This window comes from Myotis daubentonii, chromosome 1, assembly GCF_963259705.1.
Source record: "Myotis daubentonii chromosome 1, mMyoDau2.1, whole genome shotgun sequence".
Classification (NCBI taxonomy): domain Eukaryota; kingdom Metazoa; phylum Chordata; class Mammalia; order Chiroptera; family Vespertilionidae; genus Myotis; species Myotis daubentonii.
Window position 1 is genome coordinate 29721441 of NC_081840.1, and position 26515 is coordinate 29747955.

At 41.9% G+C, this 26515-nt stretch overlaps 2 protein-coding genes across 4 annotated transcripts; one reads left to right on the forward strand and one right to left on the reverse strand.

The window, feature by feature from the left end:
• Positions 1 to 892: 892 nt before the first annotated feature.
• On the reverse strand, positions 893 to 26515 carry CHURC1 (churchill domain containing 1). 3 transcript variants are annotated; one of them, XM_059693581.1, is made up of 4 exons: positions 26365 to 26515; positions 19571 to 19706; positions 17219 to 17289; positions 893 to 982 (listed from the first exon to the last, which is right to left on the reverse strand). In XM_059693581.1, exons 1-4 carry the CDS (start codon positions 26479 to 26481, stop codon positions 908 to 910), a joined length of 399 nt encoding a protein of 132 aa, XP_059549564.1. In that variant the 5' UTR covers positions 26482 to 26515; the 3' UTR covers positions 893 to 907. The 3 variants fall into 3 exon arrangements, with proteins under 3 accessions (XP_059549564.1, XP_059549557.1, XP_059549572.1); XM_059693574.1 differs by lacking the exon at positions 893 to 982 and adding an exon at positions 9586 to 11949; XM_059693589.1 differs by lacking the exons at positions 893 to 982; positions 17219 to 17289 and adding an exon at positions 9586 to 11949.
• Positions 1714 to 5486, forward strand: GPX2 (glutathione peroxidase 2). The gene is made up of 2 exons (XM_059693559.1): positions 1714 to 2024; positions 4804 to 5486. The coding sequence occupies exons 1-2, from the start codon at positions 1803 to 1805 to the stop codon at positions 5152 to 5154; spliced, it is 573 nt and encodes a 190-aa protein (XP_059549542.1). The 5' UTR covers positions 1714 to 1802; the 3' UTR covers positions 5155 to 5486.

Here is a 26515-nt window from a genome sequence, read left to right on the forward strand (position 1 = left end):
CACACCATGACAAGCCTTAGCAGGTCCCCAGGTGGCCTGCAATACCCGACATGGCTGGTGCTGCAAATGTCATGGGAGGCCTTGCTGGGTCTAGAACCGCAGCAGCTCGACTCCCTGCAGACTTCCCTTCTGGTGGGGTGGGACCAGCACAGCCCTCTGGAAAGTCTTTGGGATGGAGCCTTGGTCTGAGAAGAGGTAAGTGTAGCTCATCCCTTCTGAGTTTCCCCACCTGCTGTGCAACTCCTGTCACCCATACCTGGCCACAGCTGATTGCATCCTCACAACCCCATGGGGGCAGGATGTGGGGTGAAGAAAGAGAAAAGATAGGGAATGTATAAAATGAAGTCATTTTAACCAAGCTGCTAAAATTATTAAGTTAAGGAAACTGAGACATGAGGAAATACTCCATTCTTATTCTAATGAGCCTGGCATCATTAACTTAAACTTTTTTGAACTATTTAGTCCTGCATCAATGTCTGGATATACATCTGGGCCTCCAGATGACCCTCTAATTATCCCCTGAAAGACCCACCTATACATCCACCTGACATTCATTATCCAGACCAACAGGACTTGACCTGACCTCCTGGTCCCATCTTTCTGACAGCCTGGCAGCCTTCATCCTGACTGCCTGGCATCTGACTGACAACATTCTGGACCAATCCTAGGGCTAAGCAAGCAGGACTGATACTTCTCAAGAATGTACTTTTTACTATAAGAATGTTTAAGTTTTCTTTCTTCTTCGGAACACTTCTGGGGTTTTGTCCAGCTCTGTTCCCAGTTTGCAAACTCCAAGATCCTGGAATAAATCTCTGAGTTATTTCTAGCAAGGCCTCCAGACTTTCTGAGTCAGGGTAGGAGATGGCACAGTGCAGGGGCAGATGTTCTTGAGAGCAGGTGACCTCACTCATGGGAAGACTGTACAAGACAAACACAACTTGATCTCTTCAGCCTGGTACAAGCTGAGGCACCGAAAGCCATCCTATATAATAAAAGCATAATATGCAAATCAACTGAAGGGCGGAATGACCAGTTGCTATGACACACATTCACCACCAGGGGGCAGATGCTCCCACAGGGGGAGTGCTGCTCAGCCACAAGCCAGCTGATGGCTGGCGAGTGCAGCAGCGGTGGCGGGAGCACAGGAGGGGCTGAGAGGACCCCCCCACCAGTGCACAGGGTCTCTAGTTATTTTATAAAAATCATACACTGTGCCCCAAGGTCTCCTTTGATTTAGTGGAAAGCAACAGCCAAAGAGAAAACTGTGAACAGTAATATGTATATTTCAGCTTTAGTCTGAGTCAAGGGGACATGCACCCCGATTCTCTCCCTCCCATTTCAGATCTCAGCAGACCCTGACTTCTCCATTGCAGGGCTCAGAACTTGGCACTCAGCAGGCCCTCAATAAATGTATGCGCCAGTGAAACAACTTGCTGGGGCAAGTAGGAGTCAATCCTGGGTCCCTCCCTCCCTTTTTTCCTCCAAGGCGACCTTTGGGGCTCTGGTTTCCTGCAAGTAGTGAATTATTCATGTCTGTTCATAGATATCAAGTTGGCCCTCCCAGGTTGCCAGCAGGGTAGGGCAGGGAGGTGGCTTTGTTTAGTCTGTAAATAGGAGGAGCAACCTCCTTGTTCAAACAGCCCTTGCAGGTGGGTGACGGTTTTTGCTAAGTCATCCTGAGGATGCTCAAAGCCCCATTGTGAGAGCCTTCCTGCCTTTCCAGGCTCCTCCTCCTCCCCACCCCTTTAATAGATCCTTAAGTGGGCTCCCGCCACCTGCCAGGCTCACCCTGCACCTTCACCATGGCGTTCATTGCCAAGTCGTTCTACGACCTCAGTGCTATCAGCCTGGATGGGGAGAAGATAGATTTCAATACATTCCGAGGCAGGGCAGTGCTGATTGAGAACGTAGCATCGCTCTGAGGCACAACCACTCGGGACTACACCCAGCTCAACGAGCTGCAATGCCGCTTTCCCCGGCGCCTGGTGGTTCTTGGCTTCCCTTGCAATCAGTTTGGACATCAGGTGAGGGGTCCCTTGTATTACACACAAGGGGTTGGGTTGTCTAGTAGGCTAAGGGGAGGGGAGAAAGACTGTGTGTGTTGGAGTGTCTGGAATCGGGAGCATGTTTTGTCAATGTAGGTCTTTGGTACATGTGACTACCAAGGGGAAGTATACATATGATTCTGTCTGTGATTAAAGACCGAGGGTGTGGATTTTTTTTTATTTTTTTTTATTGCTTATTGTCTTCCCACTATGCTCAGTGAGGGCTGGAACCAGGTCTGTTTTTCTCTCTATTGAATTATCAGTGCCTCAGATATAGAAGATACTCATTAAATATTTGCTAAATGAATGAATGGAGAAATAAAAAGATCAAAATCACAGGAGGATTGAACTGACTCAGGAGACCTTCGTTCTAGCTAGCGTTGGTTCTGCTACTTAATGGCTCTGTGCCCTAGGAAGAGTCACTCACTTTTTCTGTTTTAGTTTCCTCATCTCTAAACTGGGGAAAATACCACGTATCTTATCTCATAGGATTATAATGAGGCTTCGAGGATAAGGTATACAAAAGTAATATGCAAATGCAAGCAACTTAACTGTTTAGATTGAAGACTTTTATTTGCTTGTTTGAAATCAGCCAAGTGGAGAGTGAATTTGAGGGAAAGCTAAGGGTGTTATGTCTCCTCCGGGCATCACAGGCACCTCTTTGTCTCTGGTTAATGGGTCAAGTTGTTATAGAGCTTCAGCCCACACACCTCGTTATCTTTTAGGGGTTCTTCTATTTTCACGTATTGTTTTAACTGCACAAGCAGGCAGAATGTCCTCAACTGAACCCTCTCATTATAATCCCCTTAGCTCAGTTCATAGTGGCATGAAGAGAAGGAAGAGATTAGCAGAGATATATGCAGAAGACAAATGTCATTGGCTGTGACAAACCTGAGCCCACACCGTTACTGCTCTGACTGTTCCTTAAATGTCTCGGTCTGTTTCTAGGCTTGGCCAAAGCAGGAGAGATGGAAAGGGAAAAACCTCTTCATTTTATTTTATTTATTTTTAAAATATTTTTATTGATTTCAGAAAGGAAGGGAGAGGGAGAAAGAGATGGAAACATCTATGATGAAAGAGAGTCATTGATTGGCTGCCTCCTGCATGCCTCACAATGGGGAACCAGCCCTCAACTAGGGCACGTGCCCTGACCAGGAATCAAACTGTGACCACACCCTAGCTGGTTTGGCTCAATGGATAGAGTGTCAGCCTGAAGGGTCCCAGGTTCGATTCCGGTCAAGAGCACATGCCTAGGTTTCCGACTTGATCCCCAGTGGGGGGCGTGCAGGAGGCAGCCGATCAATGATTCTCTCTCATTGATGTTTCTATCTCTCTCTCCCTCTCGCTTCATCTCTGAAATCAATAAAAATATATTAAAAACAAACAAACAAAACCCGTGACTTCCTGCTTCATAGGTCAATGCTCAACCACTGAGCCACACCAGCTGGACTAAAGCAAATTTCTTCAGAGGTGACTCTCTGGCCTGGAGGTGCCTCCAGACTCACACCATCACTCCCAGCTAGCTAGTTGCTGGAGGGAGTCCACAACCTACCAGTAGCCAGACAGCCATTTGCATTAGAGAGGAGAAGCCTAATAGAGATGGATTCTGGGCTCAAGATGTCATGATGGCCTAGAACTGACTGTACAAATTGGTCCTAGTAGGTCAGAAGCAGGGACTTTCTCCCAGAGGGAGATACCTGACTCTTACTAGACTTGGAGGGGGGAGGAAAAGAAGGGTTGCCTTGGGTCGTTTGGGCACATCATGGTGGGGAATGCTGAGTGGGGACAGATGGGTGATGGCAGCGGGAGGGAAAGACAAGTAACAGGTTCAGGCTAAAGCATTCACAGCTGAGCAGACTGAGTGTGAGGGGCAGGAGTCTTGGGATAGCAGTCCAGAAACAAAAGGAATGATAGTTACATATTCACAACCTTTAGCCCTCAAGCACTTAATTTCCTTAACTCCCTCTTCCCCTGGCCTATTCCAGAACCCTAAACCCTCTAACCCGCAAACCCCTCCATCCTATTAATTCATCCCTGTTAGTCACTAAGTAATTACATTTAGAATACATTCACTGATGTCTCTAAGGCACTTCGCCTTGTGGCACCTGAAAACTAGACTTCCTTGGATGGGGGTCTTCCTTCAGCAAAGCTCCCTCCTACTTGCACTTCAGATGTAGGACAAGGCAGATGAGAGCAAGAAGCGCAAACCCCATTCCCCTCGGCCTCAATTTCACCCTTGGATTGAGGAACTGAGTAGGGCAAAGGCAAAGGCCTCAACACTGACACGTAATCAGAAGCAACAGAGGCAAAGCCAGGGCACAGGCAGGGCAAGGTGGTCGCAGGATGTGTGTGTAGGCATCTGTGGGTAGGTAAGTAGAAGGAGAGTTCTCGGCAGTACGACCTGAGCCTCCTTTCCCTTTCTATTGCCCTGCACTTAAGGTTCCTTGAGATTCAGACAGATACACTAAGAACTGCTCAGACTGGAGAGAGAAACAATAGTTCAAAAATGCTAAGTCTCTCAGTAGAAGAACAGCCAAGATGGGAACTGCAAAAACTTTCAGAAATGGCCTAGCAAGACATACTAGCTGTGAGAGGGAAAACACCAAGTCAAGGGTAGGGCAGAGCAGATGAAGAAGGGAAGAAAAAAGTAACACAGAAAAGAATGATCCTGGGGAGGAGTCTAGAAGGTGAAAGGTTTGCTTGTGGACCCTTCATTTCCCTTCCTTTTTCCACGCTCTTTGTCTTTTTCCTCCCCCAGGAGAACTGTCGGAATGAGGAGATCCTGAACAGTCTCAAGTACGTCCGCCCTGGGGATGGATTCCAGCCCACCTTCACCCTTGCCCAGAAGTGTGATGTGAATGGTCAGAATGAGCATCCTGTCTTCGCCTACCTGAAGGACAAGCTCCCCTACCCCTATGATGACCCATTTTCTCTCATGACCGATCCCAAGTACATCATTTGGAGCCCAGTGCGCCGCTCAGATGTGTCCTGGAACTTTGAGAAGTTCCTTATCGGGCCGGAGGGGGAGCCCTTCCGACGCTACAGCCGCACCTTCCAAACCATCAACATCGAGCCCGACATCAAGCGCCTCCTCAAAGTTGCCATATAGACGCGGGCTGCTCAGCACACAGATCTCCTACTCCAGCCAGACCCTGAGTATCTCCCCTTAGGATTCAGAGTGTCCTCGGGAGACACTGCTGGACCTGAGCTTCCCCCTGAGATCATTCTCCTTCCTCAAAGAGCCTTGCCTTTCCTGTCGGCCTGTTTCTCTCCCAACCTTCTGGTTGGTGATTCAACTTGGCCTCCAAGACGTAGGCGAGCTCTGGGCCTTCACAGAATGATGGCACCGTCCTAAACCTGTATGGGCGGGGTCTGAGACATGTGAAGAGCCCGTGCCAGCCTGCTAGCTGAGTCCAATAAATGGCAGGTGTGGAAATGGCCGGACGCTCTGTGTCTTCTTCCTTGACAGGGTGGAGGGATGGTGCAAACTGCAGGGGGCCAGAGGCGCTGGCAGCACACCAAGGCTTGGGAGAGGGAGGCTCTGATCAAGGGGACCCCCTAACTGCTGCCTGGAAAGCAGGCCCTGGTCAAGTTCTTCGAGGCAGGTGGAGTGGCAGGAAAGTAAATTGTTTTATTATTTTATGGCTCTTCTCCAGAACTGTGGGAAAGAGGGGGTAAAGAGGAGGGCAAGACAATGGGCCCTTTGGTTGGGGTACTAGGAGGTTAGAGGATTCCCAGAAGTCGAGGTTATCGAGGCTATCGCTGTGGGTACTGGGCCAATTAAATATCACCTACCCCTTGAGGGTTTCCTGGGAAGTCAATTCGGTGGACTTTCACTAGCAGCAGGGTGGGGAGGGTGCAGTTACTGGTACAAAAGGGCACTTCATCGGTTTCCTGGAAACCTTGCTGAGCGCACTTGTTTCTGATCTTGTGCTAGACTGACTCTCCCTCCTTTATAACGTTCACATTGCACCCTTGTCTTTCTCAGCCTCGCAGATTCACAAGTTCAGGTACAAGACAAACAAGTTTAGGCGTGAACAATCGGCTTCGTTTCTCCCACAAGGGTGGGGACGGGCCAGGGCCTCCCTTCCCAGACTGCCAACATGACAGCTGTTCTGTGACAGCAGAGTTCTGCCCAATGGCATTGTGAGGACCGTGTCCAGGGTCCTCATCTCGTCCAGGCACACTCCCAAACACGCCACCGCCAAGGCCAGCCCTGATCACGCTCTGGAAAGGACCTGTCACTCCGCCCCACAAACCTCTCCCTAGAAACTTCTCATTGCACCTTTCCTTCTCTGACCACTAGATGGAATATTTCACTTCTCTTTAGTGACGCTCTGAAGGGACAGTTCTCCAAACTGAACACACTGCATGAGAACGCCAGTGCTGAGGGGAAAGGCTTTTCCTACAAGGCTCCCCAGACTATTTTCTAAGCACTTGCATCTTCTGAGAGCAAATGTAGAACAGAGGTTAAGGATCCCATGGTCTGAGCTTTAACTAAAGCTATGTCATCGACTGTGCTTTCTTTCGAAAGGGTAACCTGAGCCTTATAGTGGGAATCCCCTGGCACCCTTCTGCCGGGCCTTCTGCTAAATTAAGGTTGCCCTTGACTTGAAAACTCAAACCTTTTAAGATTCCTGCTCTTAAAGCCAACATTGGGGTATGGAGTTGGGGGGGGGGGGGGCAGGGGCAGGACCAACCACTGATTTTAGAGCAATAACTGCAGAGACAAATTGCTTCCCTGAAATGAAATACAGAATTCACGTTGGATGCTAGAATGACTTGTTCATCATCTTGATAGTGTTATAGCCTGTGTTACATCTAGTAACAGAGGCAGCTATCCTGGATGTTGGCATTATGCTACAGGCAATTTAGTGCCTGACATGCCAGTACAATGTGTTGGGTCTTTCCCATGAGGCTCGAGTTGAATTATTTAGAGATCCCAAAGGAATGGGAATTATAAGTGGTTTTGCAGGGAGAGTCAGAAAGGACCCTAAAGCTAGGAAGAGGGCCCCTCCTTTGTGCAGGGGAAATGCTATTTGCTTCAGAAGGGACCTGACCAGTTTGGCTCAGGAAGGAACAGGGCGGCAGGGCTGGAGGAACGTTTTTACAAGGGTGCTTTGTTTTACTAAATCATTACTTGTGCTGTTGTTAAAATCAAATGAGAAACTGTTTCCTTAAGTCCTCATCTTGTTCGTCGCCCTTGTACATCCTCAATAGTATCCACTAATGGTCATAAACTTAATGACAAAGCAAAGCTTTATATAATCACCCATTTTCCTAGATCAACAAAATCTTTTAATCAAATTTCCAGAGGGGCACTCAGGAAGCAGGGAGAAGGCTCAGCAACAAGCTTCCCCACAAGTGCTGAGGTAATGCTGCTCCATTTAGAGGGACAGCGATCATCATTTCTCTGAGGGCTCTTCCAAAAATATAGCCACTGGCTGCAAATAACTGATTTCAGAGGATCAAGATACGGAATGAAACTGATGATTATTTCCATAACCATGTTCCCATAGCTATTTGTCCTTAGTTTAAGAAAGGTAGCCAACCTCTAATTGGTGATTTCTTATAATCACTATCACAACCATCAACCAAACTACCATTTAGTATACTCATATACTGCACTGAGTACTTTATTTATTCATTTATTTTAAAGAGAGGGAGGAAGGGAGAAAGAGAAACATCGATGTGAGAGAGAAACATTGATCTGTTGCCACCTGTATGTGCACCAATTGGGGATCAAACCTGCAACCTAGGTATGTACCCTGACCAGGAATCGAACCCACAATCTTCTTTTCTTTTTATCCTCACCCAAGGGTATTTTCTCCATTGATTTCTAGAGAGAGATGCAAGGGAGGGAGGAGGGGGAGAGAGAGAGAGAGAAACACTGACATGAACAAGACACGACTGGCTGCCTCCTGCACATGCCCCTACTGGGCTAGGGAACCTGCAACCGAGGTACGTGCCCTTGACAGGGAATCAAACTCACGACCTTTGGTGCGAGGGTTGACACTCTAACCACTGCTCCAAACTGGTCAGGGCTGAACCCGCATCCTCCTGGTGCACGGGACAATGCTCAACTAACTGAGCCACACTGGCTAGGGCTACACTAAGTACTGTATTTTAGTTTATTTTTTAAAATATATTTTATTGATTTTTTACAGAGAGGAAGGGAGAGAGATAGTTAGAAACATCGATCAGCCGCCTCCTGCACACCTCCTACTGGGGATGTGCCCACAACCCAGGTACATGCCCCCGACCGGAATCGAACCTGGGACCTTTCAGTCCGCAGGCCGACGCTCTATCCACTGAGCCAAACCGGTTTCAGCAACACACTAAGTACTTTAAATAGGTTAGGCCAGTGGTCGGCAAACTGCGGCTCGTGAGCCACATGCAGTTCTTTGGCCCCTTGAGTGTGTCTCTTCCACAAAATACCGACTTTTGCGCATGGGCCACGAAGTTTCAATCGCACTGTACGAGCGCCCACACACATGGTATTTTGTGGAGAGCCACACTCAAGGGGCCAAAGAGCCGCATGTGGCTCGCGAGCCGAGGTTTGCTGACCACTGGGTTAGGCTAATCAATCCTCATATTGACCCTGCGAGGAATTTTTATCTCTATTTAAAGAGAAGGAAAGTAATAGTGTCAACAATATAAATAAATGGTAACTGAGTAAGACACCTGCCAAGGACAAAGGACTATAGAGTAGCAGAATTGAAAGTTAAACCCAGGTCAGCCTGACTTCAAAGCCCCTACTCTTAACCATGACACCACTGCTTCCTTCTATCTCAGTTTCTTCATAAAGACCACTGACAGCTGCCTATTCACCCCACACTGTACAACCTGAAAACCTTTCACTTACATCATTTGACTTAAAAACTCCATGAAGGAGGCATGATTATTTCTATTCTTTCATTAAAGAAACCAAGGTACAGATAGAATACAAGACTTGTCTAACCTCCCACCATGAGCATGTGGCAAAGCTAATTCTCGACCCAGGTTCTTGATTTCCTTTCTCCCCATCCATAGTGTGTCTCACAATAGAGACTTGTTTTACAGCCAAGAAATACACACGTTAAAGCTGAGAGCCTCAAATTAAGTCAATAACTTAACCTTGCTCACAAAAGAATAAAACCGAAAGGATTGCTGATACACTGAAATAAAGAACAGTGAACATATATATTTTTAGTGATAACTTACAAGTAACAAACCATATCTGGTTATGCCCAGACTATATAATGTATCCATTAATTAGTATTGGGAGAACCCAGAACAACTTGAGAAAGACAGAGCTAGCTAAATCAACACAATAAACATACTGAGCTTTGAACTCCAAGATCTGAACTAGGCAGACCCAGATCTGTACCTCATGGGGCAAATAGAGAAAGAATGAGGTGTCAGGACACGCCCACACCCCCAATTACACCTATAGGTGAAACCTTGTCCTTCTTGTATCTCAGGGTAGGAAGGTAAAAAAAAAATGATGCTTTTTGCCTGGTTCCTCTTTATTTAAACAGAAAAATAGACTCAGTAGAACTGGGTTCAAAAGGTCTTTATTCTTTTAGATCCAGAGAAAAATTTTAGAAGATGAAAAAGAAAGTATCACAAAACATAGCATGATGTTGGTAAAATAATAAAATATATGGGTAGGATTTTATGTTTTAAATTTTTGTAGTATATTTAGTTCAAAATAGATAATAATTAGACATCTTGCAATAGATGAAGATATCAGTGGAGGCATGTGAAATTGTATTCTTGAGCTCCAAATGACTAAGTTGGAAGCATTCAAACCCCAAAAAGGGACGATTCAGAAGCTGTAACGGGCTGAGTGCTATTTAAAGTAATGAAGCACTTTCTCTACTTTCTGGATTCATTTCACCAAATGATTTCCTCAGCAGGTCAGATATAGATTTGCAGTAAGTGGAAAATATTTTCCAGGAATAAAACAACTGATTCCTAAGGAGCAGCTAACTGAGCTTTTCCAAATAATAAATTTTGGTCTGATATGCCTTGGTTTCTCAGAGGGCGGACACCGATATTCTCAGACTCTCCCTGATCTTGCCAGGCCCTCTACTGCATGTGTACTGAACGCTCCTGAGAGGGAGTGACCACTAGCTGTGTGGCCCTGAGTGAGCCACTCAACTTCTGGTGCTTAGTTTCTTTGGCTCTAAAATCGGATTAATAATAGTACCTACCTCATGGAGCTGTGAATGAGGATTAAATCAGTGCTTTTTTAAAAAGGCCTTGCCACAAAGTAAGGACTCAAGAAACCTCAGCCTTTATTATCCCCGTTATATAACAAAGCTTTTCCCTGGTATCAATAATGATCACTTTGCTCACTTTTTTTCCTTACAAGCAAAGCCTTAGTCCAGAATGCCTAAGTCTCTTAGATCTGAAGAGGAAACAACTTCGTTTCTAATGCCTAACACTTTTAAGTTTGGTCTCACAATGAGAACTAACTGAAGCCATCTCATTTGTATCTAGTTCTTTCTATGCTTTCCAGAGCATTTTACATTCATTATTTATTTGGATCTCTCAATAATACTGGGCAGGATATAGAATATCAATTCTTATTAGACCAATTTTTTAAAAGGGGGACAAAAAAATATAGAGTAATGCTTTGCTTAATGGTTGTGCTGCTTGCTACCAAATGGCAAGGGGCCTAAATGCCAGAGTTTAGAACACCCAGTATTCATTCAACTATGGAAGTTAAGATAGTCTAAGATTCCTTTGGAGCAAAAGAAACCATTCTATTTATATTAACAAAAGTCCACACTTTATTCAGATTTCCCCAAATGTCCTTTTTCTGGTGTAAGATCCCATTCAGGATATGACATTGCATTCAGTAGTTGTTTACTTACTTACTTTGAGTAAATCAGTTTCTCAGATGTCCTTATCTTTGCTGACCTGACAGTTGTGAGGAGCACTGGTCAGGTATTTTGTAGAATGTCCCTGAACTGGGGTTTGTTTGATGTTTTTATAATGATGAGACTGGAGTTACGGTTTTTGGGGAGGATACTACAAAGGTAAAGTGCCATTCTCATCACATCATGCTATCACATGGCCTTTCATCAATGATGTTAACCTTGATCCGGGCTAGTGTTTGTCCCCTTTCAATACTATACTCTGGAGGGAAGTCAACACACACACTCACACTTAAGGAGTGGGGAATATCTACATAAATTATTTGAAAATCTTTTGCATGGGAGATTTGCTATCGTAATGTATATATTTTCTTATTCAATCATTTATTTATGTCAGTATGGATTCATGAATATTTATTTTACAGTTTGGGTTATAATCCAATGCTACTTAACTTTTTACTCCAATTGTTCCAGCTTTGGTTACTGGGAGCTCCTTCACTTGGCTCTTCTGTCCTTCGGACATCCCCACCATAGTGATTTTTTTCTGAGCACTTTCTTTTTTTTTTTGTGGCGCAAGATGCTCCAGGCTCATCTTGAGTATTTATAGCCCTAATCCTAGAGTAAGTCATTTCTCCAAGGAGCCCTGCTTCCTTTTACTGGAACCAAGATCTGGGCACTAGGTTCTCCCATTCTAATTATTTTAGCCACATAGCACTAACGAAGATGCTTCATTCTGGCTGCGCCAATGTGAACTGGGAACTTTGGCAGAAGAGCTCAGCTCTAGAGAACAGTAATCCCCCAAATTACTTCTTTTCTTTCAAAGAATAGGTAAGTCTAAGCAGAAACAAATAAGCATATAATTTCCATTATAAACTAAGACAAACCATCAGGTTTGCAGTATTGTAACCAACACAGCCTAGTTCTACAGAACTGTAGAAGGGTCCTTAGAATAACAGAGTCATTTGTCGGGGGTCATCAGGGAGGATGCTGATAGTATCTTCAGCTTTGCCACATAACAAACACAGCATGGTGTACTCCTAGAACAAGATAAAGTGCATCATTACTGTGAGGGTCAGGGCGGAAGATGCTTCCTGACTGACTCAGGTGCTGTTCTCTACATTGCCGTGGATATTCTTCCTGTAAGTTAAGTCAATTTCAACACCTATAAACAATGTCTTAGGTTTATTCTGTGTATCCCATAGCCTTTTGTTTATATAAACTGAATACATGCTGATGCTCTATTTACTATGAATACAAGAATGCCATCTTGGAAATGCATGGCCATTTCTTGGACTTAAAGACACTCATATTGGGCTTGGTTAGGGCTGCTATTTGAGTGTGGGCCCCTAAGGACAAATTCCTGGTCATAGAGCTGTTCCTTTCTAGGACATTTAGCACTGATATCCAATAGAAATGATTTTTAAAAGAATAAACAAGGGAGAAAATTCTTAAACCAAAAAAGCTATTTAACCAACCCCAAGAAAATAAAAAATTATATTAAATCCACTAGTACGTCAAGCATGCCTCATATTTAGATAGTCAGTTATCTGGAATTTGATCTATTTAGAGAGTTTTATGTTTCGTGGGTTTAACAAATGTTCAGACTAGTGACAGAAGGGATTTTGTTTCAAGCAAAAATCCTCAGGGCAAAGCCCTGTTCTAATAGAGGTCCCTTTCTAGAATATTTAATATGTGCATAAACTATAGAAACATTTCTTTTAAACCTTTTGTTTAAAAACCTTTATCTTCTTTAGGAAAACAAAATCTATGTCAAATCTATACGTATTTCTGCACCAGACACTGAGATTGCTAGCTGTCTGGCAACTGATCAGTCAAGGCAGTTAGTGGACAGTCACTAGAGAGAGGGCCACAGAGATAAACAATGACTATAGCACTAAGACTCAGAAACAGGCAACTGCCTTTCCATTTCCTTCTAGTGAGTTCGGCAGGGAGCTTAACTGTGCAGTGGACTGTTTCTTAAAGACTACATGTAATTTTAAAGTCTACTCCACACACACTGTAGAAATAAATAGAGGCTAGACCTCAGCAAACAAATGAAAGTCCCATGAATTAAAAATAAAATAAAAATCCAGTCTCTCCAAGGTCTTTTACTGCCTTCAAATACTTCTGCTTTCACCCATTGGACATTACCAGTAGGATGTCAGCCTCCCACTGAAATGAAGAAAAAGGTAATAAAGTCAAATGGGACTATTTGTGAAGCTAGATAAATATCTGAGTTTTCAACCGATCTATCCATTGACAAGTTTTTATTTAGTGCAAGAAACACTGGTAGACATGAAAGAAGGCAAGGACAAAACTGACCGTGCAAAACTTACAACCTAATTTGGGAGAAAAACAAACACACCCCTAGCATATGGTATAATTTGTAAAGATTGATTATAGGTAGTCTGTATTCCAAATTTCATTGTAGGTCAACTGTTAGGAATTCAAAAGCAGTTTCCCACAGAAGTAGTTGTACCCGACAGATTCCCAGGAACCCCAGGGAGTCTTTTAAATTTATATTGTACAAGCACTATAGATTCTAACCATATATAGCAGCACTTCTGTGGGAAAATATGTCTAGAATTCTACCTTGGAATGCCAGAAACATAACTCCATGTGCTGCCAGGAATGTGGTGGGACTGGGAAACCTTTTACCAAAACTAGCCAACTTGGGAGAATAAGAATTCCTCCCAGTTATTCATGGAGACCCTCAAAGGCTCCACCTGAGCAAAGCCAAAGGGCACAGATTTGGAAGGAAGGGTGGAGTGGGTGGAATCACCTTTGGGTGAGACCAGGTCCTCTGGCTTATTCTGAGGTCCCATGGATAGATCACAGAAGTCCTTTTTCTCTAGCACTATATATTAATTCTGACTCCAAAGCCTCTCCTCCCTGGTCCAAAGAGGAACAGAAAGCAATCTTACAGTCCCCTCTGGTTTCCTGGGGCAAACACATAGTCATTTTAGTGGCTTTTAGGGTGATATAAAAAATAAAGAATATCTGTAATCATTCATATAATGTATTTTCCACCAACTCTGTACTTCTGTCTCTACTTTCCCCTCTATTCTTGCCATCAGAAAATCTTCTTTGTTTAACAATGGCATTGTGGTTGCTTTATAAACAGGGATACATACTGACATATTTGTAGAAGTAGTGATACATTTGGCATTTGTTTCAAAATTATCCTGTGAGGAGACATGGGAATGGTGAGGTACAATTAAAGCTGGGTAATGGAGGTTAATACTCTATTCTGCCTATTTTTTATTATGTTTAAAATTCCTATAAGACATTTAAAACAAAACAATACATTATCAGTGATGGGAATTGCACTTTAAACCTGAACCACTGCCGGAATAAGATGAGGCTGAATAAGGTGGGGAAGAGAAAACTAAGTCACAGCAGCTGAGAATGAAGACCTACAGGGCCTGCTAGAGGTACAAGAAGTGCTCAGAAAAAGGAGAAAGAAGTATGGGCTGAACTGTCAAGAGCAAGGAGATAAAATTTAAACTCAGTTTAAAAGAGGTAAGATTTAGTTGGCTTGAAGGTAGAGAAAGGGACCAGTCAAGGAAAAAGTCCGAATAAGGACAGTGGTATGAAAAAGGGCAGCATATCCTATGAAGTAGCAGAAGAGCGACAGGGTGATATGCTTAAGGAAGATTAACTGAGGGCAGAGTGCAGAACTACAGTTTGGGGGCTGCTGCAGTAATTTGGTTTGAGTGGCTATTGTCCTTGACACAAGGTTTGGCAATGGAGCAAAAATAAGAGAAATATAGGAAAAAAGAGGGCAGGTAAGATATTAGGCTTAGAGAAGGAGATTTGGAAGATATCTGATAGGTTTTAAATGAGACGGAGTGTGCTCACTATTTGATGGAGTATAGAGAAGGTCCTAGGCCAGATACCAAAGCTTAGGGGAAAAGGAGGGAAAACAGGAAAGGAAACCAGAGAAAAAGCAAATGAGCAGCTAAATGATTTAAAAGAAATAAAGAATAGTCTAGCACTATGGACCTAAGTGAAGCAATGCTTTAAAAAGACAATGGTTAACAAAACCAGAATCAGAAGAGATGCTAAAAGAGGTAAGAACTATTCTGGGAAACCTACGAGAGAAGAGTTTTAGAAAAGTGAAAGTGAAAACCAGTTTGTAGGTGGTTAAGAGGAACATAGAGAAATAAGGGAAGCAGGATATAAACCTATTCAAGTAATAAAGCAAAAGGAAGGAAGATGATGAGAGGATGCATCAAAGAGGGAGCTAAGAAAAATAAAAAGTTTAGTTTATTTTTAACAAATAAAGGACAGCGTATATTGAATGTAAACAATGTTAAGTCCCACGGAAAAAAAGAGTTTGCTAAAGAGAGAAGGTAACAGGAGACTCCTGAAGAAATGGCAGGGGTAAGCGTCAGAGGAAATGAAACTCCGCTGTCACAGGAGGGCAGGAAGAAGTCTAAGGTCGGTGCTATGTGGGGTGCACATGAGGGGAGCAGAGGGAAACTAGGGAAAGTGAAGCCGCCGCCCAGCAAGAGCGCTGGAAAGAGGAGTCTGGACATTATACTGTAGCTAAAGGTGAGCTACGAAGGGCCAGTGAGGTAGTCTGAGGGCAGAATTTCACATATGAGAGGGGGAAGGTGGATGCTGGGAGAGAGAACACTGGAGATCAAGAGTCCAGTCTAAGAGATTTTTTTTTTCCAAGAGAATTTCACACTATCTGGGCATTGTGACAGTAAACCATCCTCCTTTCACAGAGTAATTTCTAGGGCAGCTTTGAACATGGCTGCATTCAGTCATAAAGGAAAATCAGCCTGAGTTTGGTCTCGTGGCAGCAATATACAATGGCTCAATTAGGGCATGAACAAGCAATCTCAATATCCATTTCGGAACTCTAAAAAGCTCTCAGGTCCTTCAGGAGCTTCTGGAAAATAGCTACAAGCATTCCTTTCCTCCCATGAAAGGATGGAGCTGCTCCTTTAAGCTCGTGACATGCTTGTTCCCCTATCTGGCCACTGCTCATTCACTGAGATCTTGATTTCGGCCTCGGTTACATATATCATATAAATATTTTTTTTAAATATATTTTATTGATTTTAGAGAGGAAAGGAGCGGGGGAGAGAGAAACATCAATGATGAGAGAGAATCATTGATTGGCTGCCTCCTGCACGCCCCCCCACTGGGGATTGAGCCCGCAACCCAGGCATGTGGCCTTGGCTGGAATCGAACCCGGGACCCCTCAGTCCGCAGGCCGCCGCTCTATCCATTGAGCCAAACCAGCTAGGGCTATAAATATTTTTTGAGGTATAATTTTTAGATACTGAGGAGATGCGGTCAAGATGCTATTTATTTATAAGCACAATATATTAGACCATATTATGACAGGTGACTAAGTGTTTTCTTGCACATTAAAATAAGAATGAGAGTGGTTATACTATTCTATAATATTCTATTAGTAAAGATTTTTTATTTTTTTCCTAATTATACTATTACCCAAATCTGGAGGATTTAAAAAAATTCCTTTGCCTGTTAAAAACGCTAACCTAATACTTATATCCTGTGGATGAACATTTAGTTCACACTAAATAAGTAACTCAAATTGAAGGCTTGAAAATGGAGACAGTGAGGGACAGATGCAGGCTGCAACGTGTCCTCATGGTTAAAGTGTGCCCTTGGCTCTCCTGCACGGTCCAGCTTTCCTTCCTGACCTTTACACCTACTTCAGGCCTACACGAACCCGTAGAATTCTGTTGCATTCTTCGCATGCTCTGACAATTGTCTAAGGACTAAGCCTTATTCTCTGTAAATCCCTATTCTCTGTCCTAAGAGTGGTTCAACGTCTCTCCTCCAACCTTGATACGTCCATTTTGTTATTTTACCTACCAAATAATATTAAAATGTCTTACTGCAATAGAGACTACAGAATTGCTCAACTCTACATGCCTATTAGGGAAAACCTCCTTATCACAATTTCCATGCCCAGCAAGTATGATGGGAGTGGTGGGCCAACACTCAAAGCCGAAAATTGTGCAATCATATAACTACGTAGAGAAAAAAGAGACACAATAGTAACCTCATAGGACTGTTCTTCATAAAAATGACAGGACTGAGAAATCATCTGTAAAATACACACTCTGATTTCTGATTCTTGTGAAGACAGGTTTGAGCAGATACACCCACATCTAAAGTTTCTCAAGTTACACAGGTAAAAGAGAGGGATGGTCTCTTCTAATATTCGCTAGTACTTCATTTATGAAAACTATATCCAGTTTTTCAAGATTCTTTTATCTTCCCCCACCAATAACATACCCATAGTTATACATTTACCTGAAATTCATCCATGATACTGAATGTATATTCATGTCTGGCTACTACGTGATGACAATTCTGACATAGATCTGCCAAAAGAGAGAGACTTAAATATTAAATAATTAAGTCCTGGAAGGTGTCTTAAGGCAGTCGAATTTCTATTCTCAGCAATGGTATTGCTTTAAAACATCTACCTTGATAAGAAATCCAGAATTCGAGACACAGCATCACTACATAATTAAGAGCCTAAGTTCAGACACTCAATGTGCACATATTAATTCCCATTGAATGCTCTCTAAGGTAATCAGTAAACAGATATGTAAGGCTGCTTTTTAAACCAGCTAGATCTAACTATATAAAAGCTTTTATTCTCTGGAATGATAGAAATTGTGCTATGACAACCAATCATAATAAACAACTAATGCTAGACATTAAAATAAATCTAGCAGTAAAAAAAATACTCTAGTGAAAACAATATGATAGCCCTAGCCAGTTTGGCTCAGTAGATAGAGCATGGGCCCGTGGACTGAAGGGTCCTGGTTTTGATTCTGGTCAAGGGCATGTAACTCGGTTGCAGACTTGATCTCTGGTCCTAGCCAGGGCTCAAGCGGGGGGTAACCAATCAATGTGTCTCTCTTACATAGATGTTTCTCTCTCTCTCCTCCTTCCCACTCTCTCTAAAAAATCAATGGAAAAAATATCCTCAGGTGAAGATTAAGAGAACAAAACAATATGATAATAATAACTATGATTTATTGAGTGTTTACAGTGTTTTAAATATGTTGTATCCATTTATCCATTTAATCTTCTCAAAAACTCAAAGAGGTAGATACAATTTTTAGGGATAAGGAAACAAACGCATACTGTAGTTATATAACTAGGAAGACTACTGAGTTAGCAAGTATTGGAACCAGAACTCAACACCAAGCATTCTGGCTCCAGAACCCTTGCTCTTAACCACTATGACTTACTACCTGAAAGGAAATTGAGTTTAAAACATTATATCTATAAGAAAGAAAAAGATTCTTCTAATTTAGAAAAAAATTTTTGATAGTCTGACTCTATTCTAAAGGCTTAGTGTTTTTATACCCCTCTTGCAAAATATCATTAGTTGTACATTTATTCCTTATATATTCAGAACATATCAAAGAACTAGGACACAAGCCAAAAGGAGATCTGAACAGTATAACTACTTGCTAACATATCTGAGCACTAAAGTGTACATATACTTAATTTATTCATAGAACTTTGTAGAGCCAATCTCAGAATTGATTTATTTTTATTATCCATAGTTTATTTGTTTGGTTTCCCATTATTGAGGATGAGGAGCAGCATATATAGGGAGCATATTTACAGCAGCAAAAGAAACAACAGACTGGCCCTGGCCTGTGTGGCTCAGTTGGCTGAGAATCGTCCCATGCACCAAAAGATCGCTGGTTCAATTTTGGTAAGGACACATGCCCAGGTTGTGGGTTTGACCCCTGGTGGGAGGCAACAGATAGATGTTTCTCTTAAATCAATGTTACTCTCTCTCTCCCAGTCCCCTTTCCTCTCTCTCTCTCTCTCTCTCTCCAATTAATAAAAACATGTGGTTTTTGTTTTTTTTTAAAAAGAGTGGCTCCTAAGTTTTTTTTAAAAAAAAGACATAGAAGACTGATAGTGAGATAGGAGACCAAAAAAAGCTTTGAAAGGAGAAACAAGACCATAGAACTCAGAGACATTTAAAATAGGGGCAAAGATGGCTTCTCGGCCTTTTGGCTAAGATAAAGTGTAAAACAGAAGCAAGCAACCCTAAACACTTTAATAGCTATAGGAGGACATCACTGTATTATACTACGTAATGGAAAATGAACACATGGATGACCCTAAGGTTAAAAAATAAAGACTCTATATCTTGTTTCAGAAGGCATAAAGGCTTTAAAAATAAACAAACAAAAATGGTGCCTGAATCATAAGCTTCAATTATCTCCAAAAGTCATTTAAGTAGAATATCTGATGCTAGATAAATGAGGTGCTATTTATAATTTTCTCTTAAAAACCTAACTAACTAGTAACTATTTGTTGCAATATATTAAAATAGGCCTCATCATACTTCACACAACATACCAACTTCCAAAAGCCAATACCTGCTAACAGACTTGCGTGAACAGAAAGGGCCACTGCCCTGGCCTGTATTGCTAAGTGGTTAGAGCGCCAGCCCTTGCACCAAAGGGTCACAGGTTCTATTCCCAGTCAAGGGCATGTACCCGGGTTGTAGGTTCAATCCCCGGCCACAGTGGGGGCAGGTGCAGGAGGCAACCAATAGAAAATCGATGGAAAAATATCCTCAGATGAGGATTAACAAAACAGACAAAAAGAAGGTCTACTTACGATCATAGGTAACTATTTCTTCTCCATCTTCCTCTTTCAAGGATTTGTTTGTGATCAGCATAAAATCCCGCTTACCACACACTGCACAGCCAGTAAAGTTCAGCAAGAAAGACCCATTCTCCAGGCAAATGTTACCCTAAAATAATAAAAATAGTAATTTAATTTTCTTATATTTCAAAATCCTTGGTGAAAATGATTAATAGATTTAAAATCTCTAAAGGCAAAAAAAAAGCACCAAAATTTACTTGCTTGAAGGCAGAACCAATTAATTTTTGAAATTATTATTTTTTCCTCTAGATGTGCTATTCATGGTAAATAAAACTGAAATGGTGTTAGAGCTGTAAGTCTCTGAAATATGCAACTATGTTTAAGAGAAATAAATGCAAATGGATATTCAGAAACAATTAATGAAGCTTTAATAATATAAAATATGAAAAGAAGAATTAAAGAAACATAATAGCAAACAATATTAAATGAGGTATCTTATCATAAAACTAGAATTAAAATTCAATCAAAATGGAAACACTGAGCCAATAAGAAAAATGATCTTATACACTGCAATGCTCAGTTGATTGTTGAAACAGCGTTTTCTGAAGCCTTAAAAATACCATAACATAAACAAACAAAATAGACTCTTAGCTCTATAGATGTCAGTCCTAAAGAATATATGTGATTTAGGCAGAGGAGATAAACTCTGCAATTCATCAGACTAACACCATGGCAATTCAAAGAGAGAGAGCTCTGCTTCATCACTAAGAAACTAACAATTTATGCTCCTGGCTCAGGGGAAGTCTTTGTTCAAGGCTTACTAATAATTGTTCACAACTAAGAGTCATTTCATAAATAACCTACTTCAATCTCATTTCTGACTAGCAAACTTAAGAGTATTTTTAATAGTTAATGTGATTAAAAAACATTCAAATAAACATTTCTCCAATGTAGCTGCGTGCCTGACACTGTGCATAGCAGTGGAGAAGTTGAGGATGAGTCACATGTTTCTTCTCTCAAAGAGCGTATGAAGGATCAGGGAATTAAGGCCCAGTGATGTCACAGTGAAGCTATCCTGGATTCCCTGGACAATTAACCTCTCCTTTATGAGTAGCTCCTCGGTGCTATGCATTAAGGAAGAGATTAACCCTGATGGGGGGAAATCAAGCTAACTACGTGTATATAGTTTGAAGACATTAAATCATAGGCGCATGGACTTACCTACTAAAGAAGGGAAAAGCCTTGAGATTAAAGTATAAATTTCCAGCTATTAAGAACAAGTGTTTTGCTTTGATTAAAAAAACAAGCCGGCATGACTCAGTGGTTGAGTATAGACCTATGAACCAGAGGGTCATGGTTCAATTACGGCTCAGGGCATGGTCAGGGCACATGACCTGTTAACGGGTTGTGGGCTGGATCCCCAGTAGGGACATGCAGGAGGCAGCCAATCAGTGATTCTCTCTCATCACTGATGTTTCTATCTTTCTCTTCCTCTCTGAAATCAATAAAAATATTTTTAAAAAACACACAACTCTAACTTACATACAATAAAATCCGCATATTATAACAGTTTTGGGAAATGACTTTTAATAAACATACATGCCAATGTAAACACTACACCAATCAAGATATAAAAATGTCTGTCTTCCCAGGAAGTTCCTTTATACTTTGCAGTTTATCTCTAACCCCTCTCTCATCTCAGACACCCACTGATCTGATTTCTATCTCTAGAGGTTAATTTTGCCTCTCCTGACATTTTATATAAACAAAATCATGTAGTATACTCATTTGCATTCAAATTCTTTTGCTCAGCATAATATCCATGTTAATCACCTCTGTTGTTATATGGATTGGTAGTTTGCTGCTTTTTATTGCCAAGTAGTATAACATTGCATGGATTTATCTGTTGACAGACATTTGGGCTCTTTTCAGGTTTCGGCTATTATGAATAACGCAGCAATGAAGATTCATGTATGTCTTGTGTGGACATACACCTTTCTCTTGGGTAAGTCACTAGAAGTGGAATTGCTGAATCAAATCATACAGTAAAAATATAATATATATAAACATTATAATAAACTGCCACATGGTTTCCAGGTTTTCCATTTTCTATTCCCACCAGCAATATGTGAGTTCCAGTTGCTCCACTTTCTCACCAACACTAGGTATTATAAGATTTTTATATTTAATTTTAGCCATTCTAATGATGTAAAGTGGTATCTCACTGTAGCTTTAATTTGCATTTCTCTTATCCTATATAATAAAAGCCTAATATGCCAATCAACTGAACGGCAAAACAACTGGTTGCTATGATGTGCACTGACCATCAGGGGGCAGACGCTCAACGCAGGAGCTGTCCCCAGCCCATAGATCCTAGGCCAGCCAAGGTGGGTGCCAGTGGGGGGGGAGGGGAGGGGAAATGGCCCCACCGGTCGCCTCACAGATCAGCCCTGATCGCTGGGCAGGCCTAGGGACCCTACCTGTGCAAGAATTTCAAGCACCAGGCCTCTAGTGAATAATGAAAATGAGAATCTTTTCACGGTGCCTATTCATGTGTCTTCTTTCATGAAGTGCCTATTCAAGTCTTGGGCCCATTTAAAATATATATATATATTATTGATTTTTTTTCAGAAAGGAAGAGAGGAGAGGGATAGAGAGTTAGAAACATCGATGAGAGAGAAACATCAATCAGCTGCCTCCTGAACACCCCCTACTGGGGATGTGCCCACAACCAAAGTACATGCCCTTGACTGGAATCGAACCTGGGACCCTTCAGTCCGCAGGCTGATGCTCTATCCACTGAGCCAAACCGGTCAGGGCGGGACCATTTTTTTAAAGTTAGGTTGTTTATCTTATTGAGTTATAAGCTATTGAGCTATAAGATTTCTTTATATCTCTTAGACACAAATCCTTTATCAGACACGTGTGTTACAAATATTTTCTCCCTGTCATTGGTTTGCCATTTTTATGGTGTCTTTTGAAGATTTTTTGAAGTCCAATTTATCAAACTGTTTCTTCCCTTATTTTTGTGCTTGTCTTCTAAGACATATTTGTTTACCCCAAGGTTGCAAAGATTTTCTCCTATGTTTTCTTCTAGAAATGTTATAGTTTTAGCTTGCTGGTTTAGGTTTACAATCATATTGAAATAATTTTTATATATGATATGAATAATCAAGTTTCATTTATTTCCTTATGAATATTCAGTTGTTCCAGCAACATTTATTAAAAAGACTATCCTTTCCACATTGAGTAACACTGGCACCTTTGTGGAAAACTCAAATGACTACACATATGCGGGTCTACTTTTGACTATTCTGTTCCCTTGATTTATATGTCTATCTATGCACTACTATCACACTCTTTTGATTACTGTAGTCTTTAAAATCAGGTAGTCCTGATTGGATTTAAATCAGGACTGCCTTGAATCTATAAAAGCGGACTGTTAAGGACTCCAAGAAATTAAGGAGCCGAAACCGGTTTGGCTCAGTGGATAGAGCGTCGGCCTGCGGACTGAAGGGTCCCAGGTTCGATTCCGGTCAAGGGCATGTACCTGGGTTGCGGGCATATCCCCAGTGGGAGATGTGCAGGAGGCAGCTGATCGATGTTTCTCTCTCATCGATGTTTCTAACTCTCTATCTCTCTCCCTTCCTCTCTGTAAAAAATCAATAAAATATATATTTAAAAAAAAAGAAATTAAGGAATTAGAAACAGTCTTAAGAGAAGAAAGCTCTAAATACCAATTTCAAGTAAATAGAACTCTGAACAGGACTGCACCCATGAATACCGGCACCTTGTATACAAAGTGGCTAATCCATGTAATCTGACCTTGTAAGTATGCAGAATGTAAACTCAAAACACTGACAGCATAAATCAAATTGGAAAGTTCAAGTTCTCAGTGTAACATTACAAGCAAGTAGGCCAGAGCTATTAAAAATTCATTACCGTGTATCTCTAGTCTACGAAAAACACCTATCACAAAACTCCAGAAAATTTTATGAAAACCAAGATAAATAATTAGATATTTATTATCTACTCATTCTACACTTAGAACTTCCAATATGCTAATCCATTATTTTTTTCTGCCAAATTTTTTGGATGACTATACTTATTACCACCATCTTATTATTCTTTCCCTTGCTAAGCTCAAGCAAAGTGGCTCTGCTCTTACTGCCCTTAAAAATATCTATGACTCAATAAAATCTCAAGGAAAGATGCTTGAGATTTCCAATGGTCAATTAGTCTTACTGAACATCAGGAAGAGAGTTCAATTCTTCTAAGGCAGTGGTTCTCAATCTTCTGGCCCTTTAAATACAGTTCCTCATGTTGTGACCCAACCATAAAATTATTTTCGTTGCTACTTCATAACTGTAATGTTGCTACTGTTATGAATCGTAATGTAAATATCTGATATGCAGGATGGTCTTAGGCGACCCCTGTGAAAGGGTCGTTCGACCGCCAAAGGGGTCGCGACCCACAGGTTGAGAACCGCTGTTCTAAAGGTTACCTATTCCATTTTTAAAATCTGTTAAAGCTCTTTATTCTGATTCAAAGCCTACAATCCCATAACACCCACCCACTAATTATTTCTAATTCTGCTTTCTGAAATTCCAAAGAAAAGTTTAATTCTTCCTCATGACAACCCTTTAATTATTTTGGAGCATAATAAAATTGGAGAAAAGTGCTTATGAAAGGCACTTTCCTACGTTTTCCAATTACCTCAATCCTTTTCCCGCTCTTCTTCCTCTACTATATTCTATTTTCACTCTCTAAGTTAATTTATTCCTTGAAGCTCAATCCTTGATTCCATACATTCTTTCTTTAAGAGAACAAATCTTTTCCATTTGACAACTTTATTTGGCTGACTCATCTGTTTGAATCTTGCACCCAAACTGCAATCTTATATTTTTACTTGATTGCTTGAATTTTACATTCTCAACCTTGAGTGAGACATGATTAAAATAATTTGACCATTTGATCCTCAATGTTGATAATCATAATTCCAATTTTCCCGGTTGCCTAGATTGAAAACCCTGAGATCATCTAAAGCTCTTTCCTTCTCCCCTCCTACATTAAATTGGTTGAGTCCTGTTAATGCTTTCTTTGAAATGCGGTCTTCACTATTTCATGCCTACACTACTGTTGTCATGGCTCCCCAAATGTTTTATGGGACTCTCCTTTTACATTTCCCCATCCCATTATTTCAATATACAGCCATAAGATTCCTTTTCCTAAGCAACAGATTTCAATTTTTTTTGATGGCTGCCCAATGCCTAAAGTATAAAATCTAAACTTCTCAATATCATTTTTAAGTCTTTGAAGTCTCAATATAATTTTTAAATCGAAACTTTGCAATATAATTTTTAAGTCTTCAGCTCAACTCCTAAGAATCCAACCTAATCTCTTTAATGTATCTCCCTCATGGTCTCTGTAACGTGCAGTGTTCATTATTGGATTCATAAAAGTTTCTTTTTAAACTTTAAAAGTATATGTGAAATAGATTACAGTACAGAAAAGTATGTCAAAAATAAATGTACACCATAACGCCTCTACCTATTAGGTGTCAGCAGTACTCCCAGATGTGACAACCAAAAATGTCTCCAGATATTGCCAAATGTCAGTTGGGAGGGAAAATTACTCCTCATTGAGAACCACTGCTCTACTTGGTTCACTTTCACTGCTCACTCACCGTGTTCCATCCTATGACTCCACCGCCCTTTGCCAGCCTACTCCTATAAACAATGCTGTTACCCACATCTTATACAAGTCCAGGACCATGCGCACATGCCTTTATTTCTGTAGGACGGCAACTGCTGGGTCACTCAGTAGGCGCATCTTTAGCTTTACTTGATAATGCTAAACCTCTGTTCAAAGGGGTTGTCCCATATGAGTTTCCATGTTGTTATATAAAAAGAATAAATATTACTCAAAATATTAAGAGGCTGAAGAAACTGTAGAGATTTCCTACCTCTCACCCAATACAAGAATCCTCGTTTTGCTATTTTCCCCCTTCCTTCTTTTCTACCCTAGTCACAACGAACTTTCAAGTCCCAACTTAAGTCCTCTGGGGGGAGGGGGGAGGATAGCAATGTAATCCCCTATTGCTCTCTCCTTTCTCTAAACTTGAACAGCATTTATGGACGGTACTACTGAGTTCTGGTTAATCACATACTCCCCCAGAAGGTAAGTTCTTAGGCTGCAGTGAGGCTGCCTCTTACTCCTTCTCCGCTACCCCTGTAATCTGGCCACGCACACACAGAAGTCAGTACGTACACCATGAATGTGGAAGGAGAGTAAACGAGTCCGCAAGCCCCTGAGCGTGAGAGGAACAGAGATCTACTAGGTTAACAGCCGTGAAACCTAAATTCTAGTCTTGGCTCTCATACTAACTACATATGAACCTGGGCAAGTGGCTTCCCCTTTCCGGGGCATGTGTTTTCTCATCTACAAAGTGGGGTTGGAAGAGGCCCCTTCCAGAACTAGAATTCTGTAAGAAGAATGGAACTTCATCCCATGAAGCCTGCGGGTGAGACCAGGGGAGGGACGGGGTGTCTGCTGCCGACTGGGTTGAGGGCGGTGGGGTGTCCTTTGCTGTCCCCTGCAGCTAAAGAGAAGCGGGGTGACGGCTGATGTCACCCACAGGGCGGGGACGGAGGGAAGGGCCGCCACAACCGTCAAGTGGGAACAGCAGAGCCGCCGAGCCCGCCCCGCGCCCGGCCTCACGGGGACGGCCAGCCGCCGGCATGAGAAGCCCCAGGGGCCGGGCTCGGGCCGAAGGAGCGGGAAGCTCTCGGCGCTCACTCGCTCACCCGATTGGGATATTCCTTCTCCACACAGTCCCCGCACATAGCGACGCCGTTAACAGGGACGGTCCTCCAGTACTTCCGGGAAGGCGAAACCTCGCGAGAGCTGAGAGATTGCCGCATGCGCCCTAAGTCCTCGCCCCTGGAGGATTTAGTC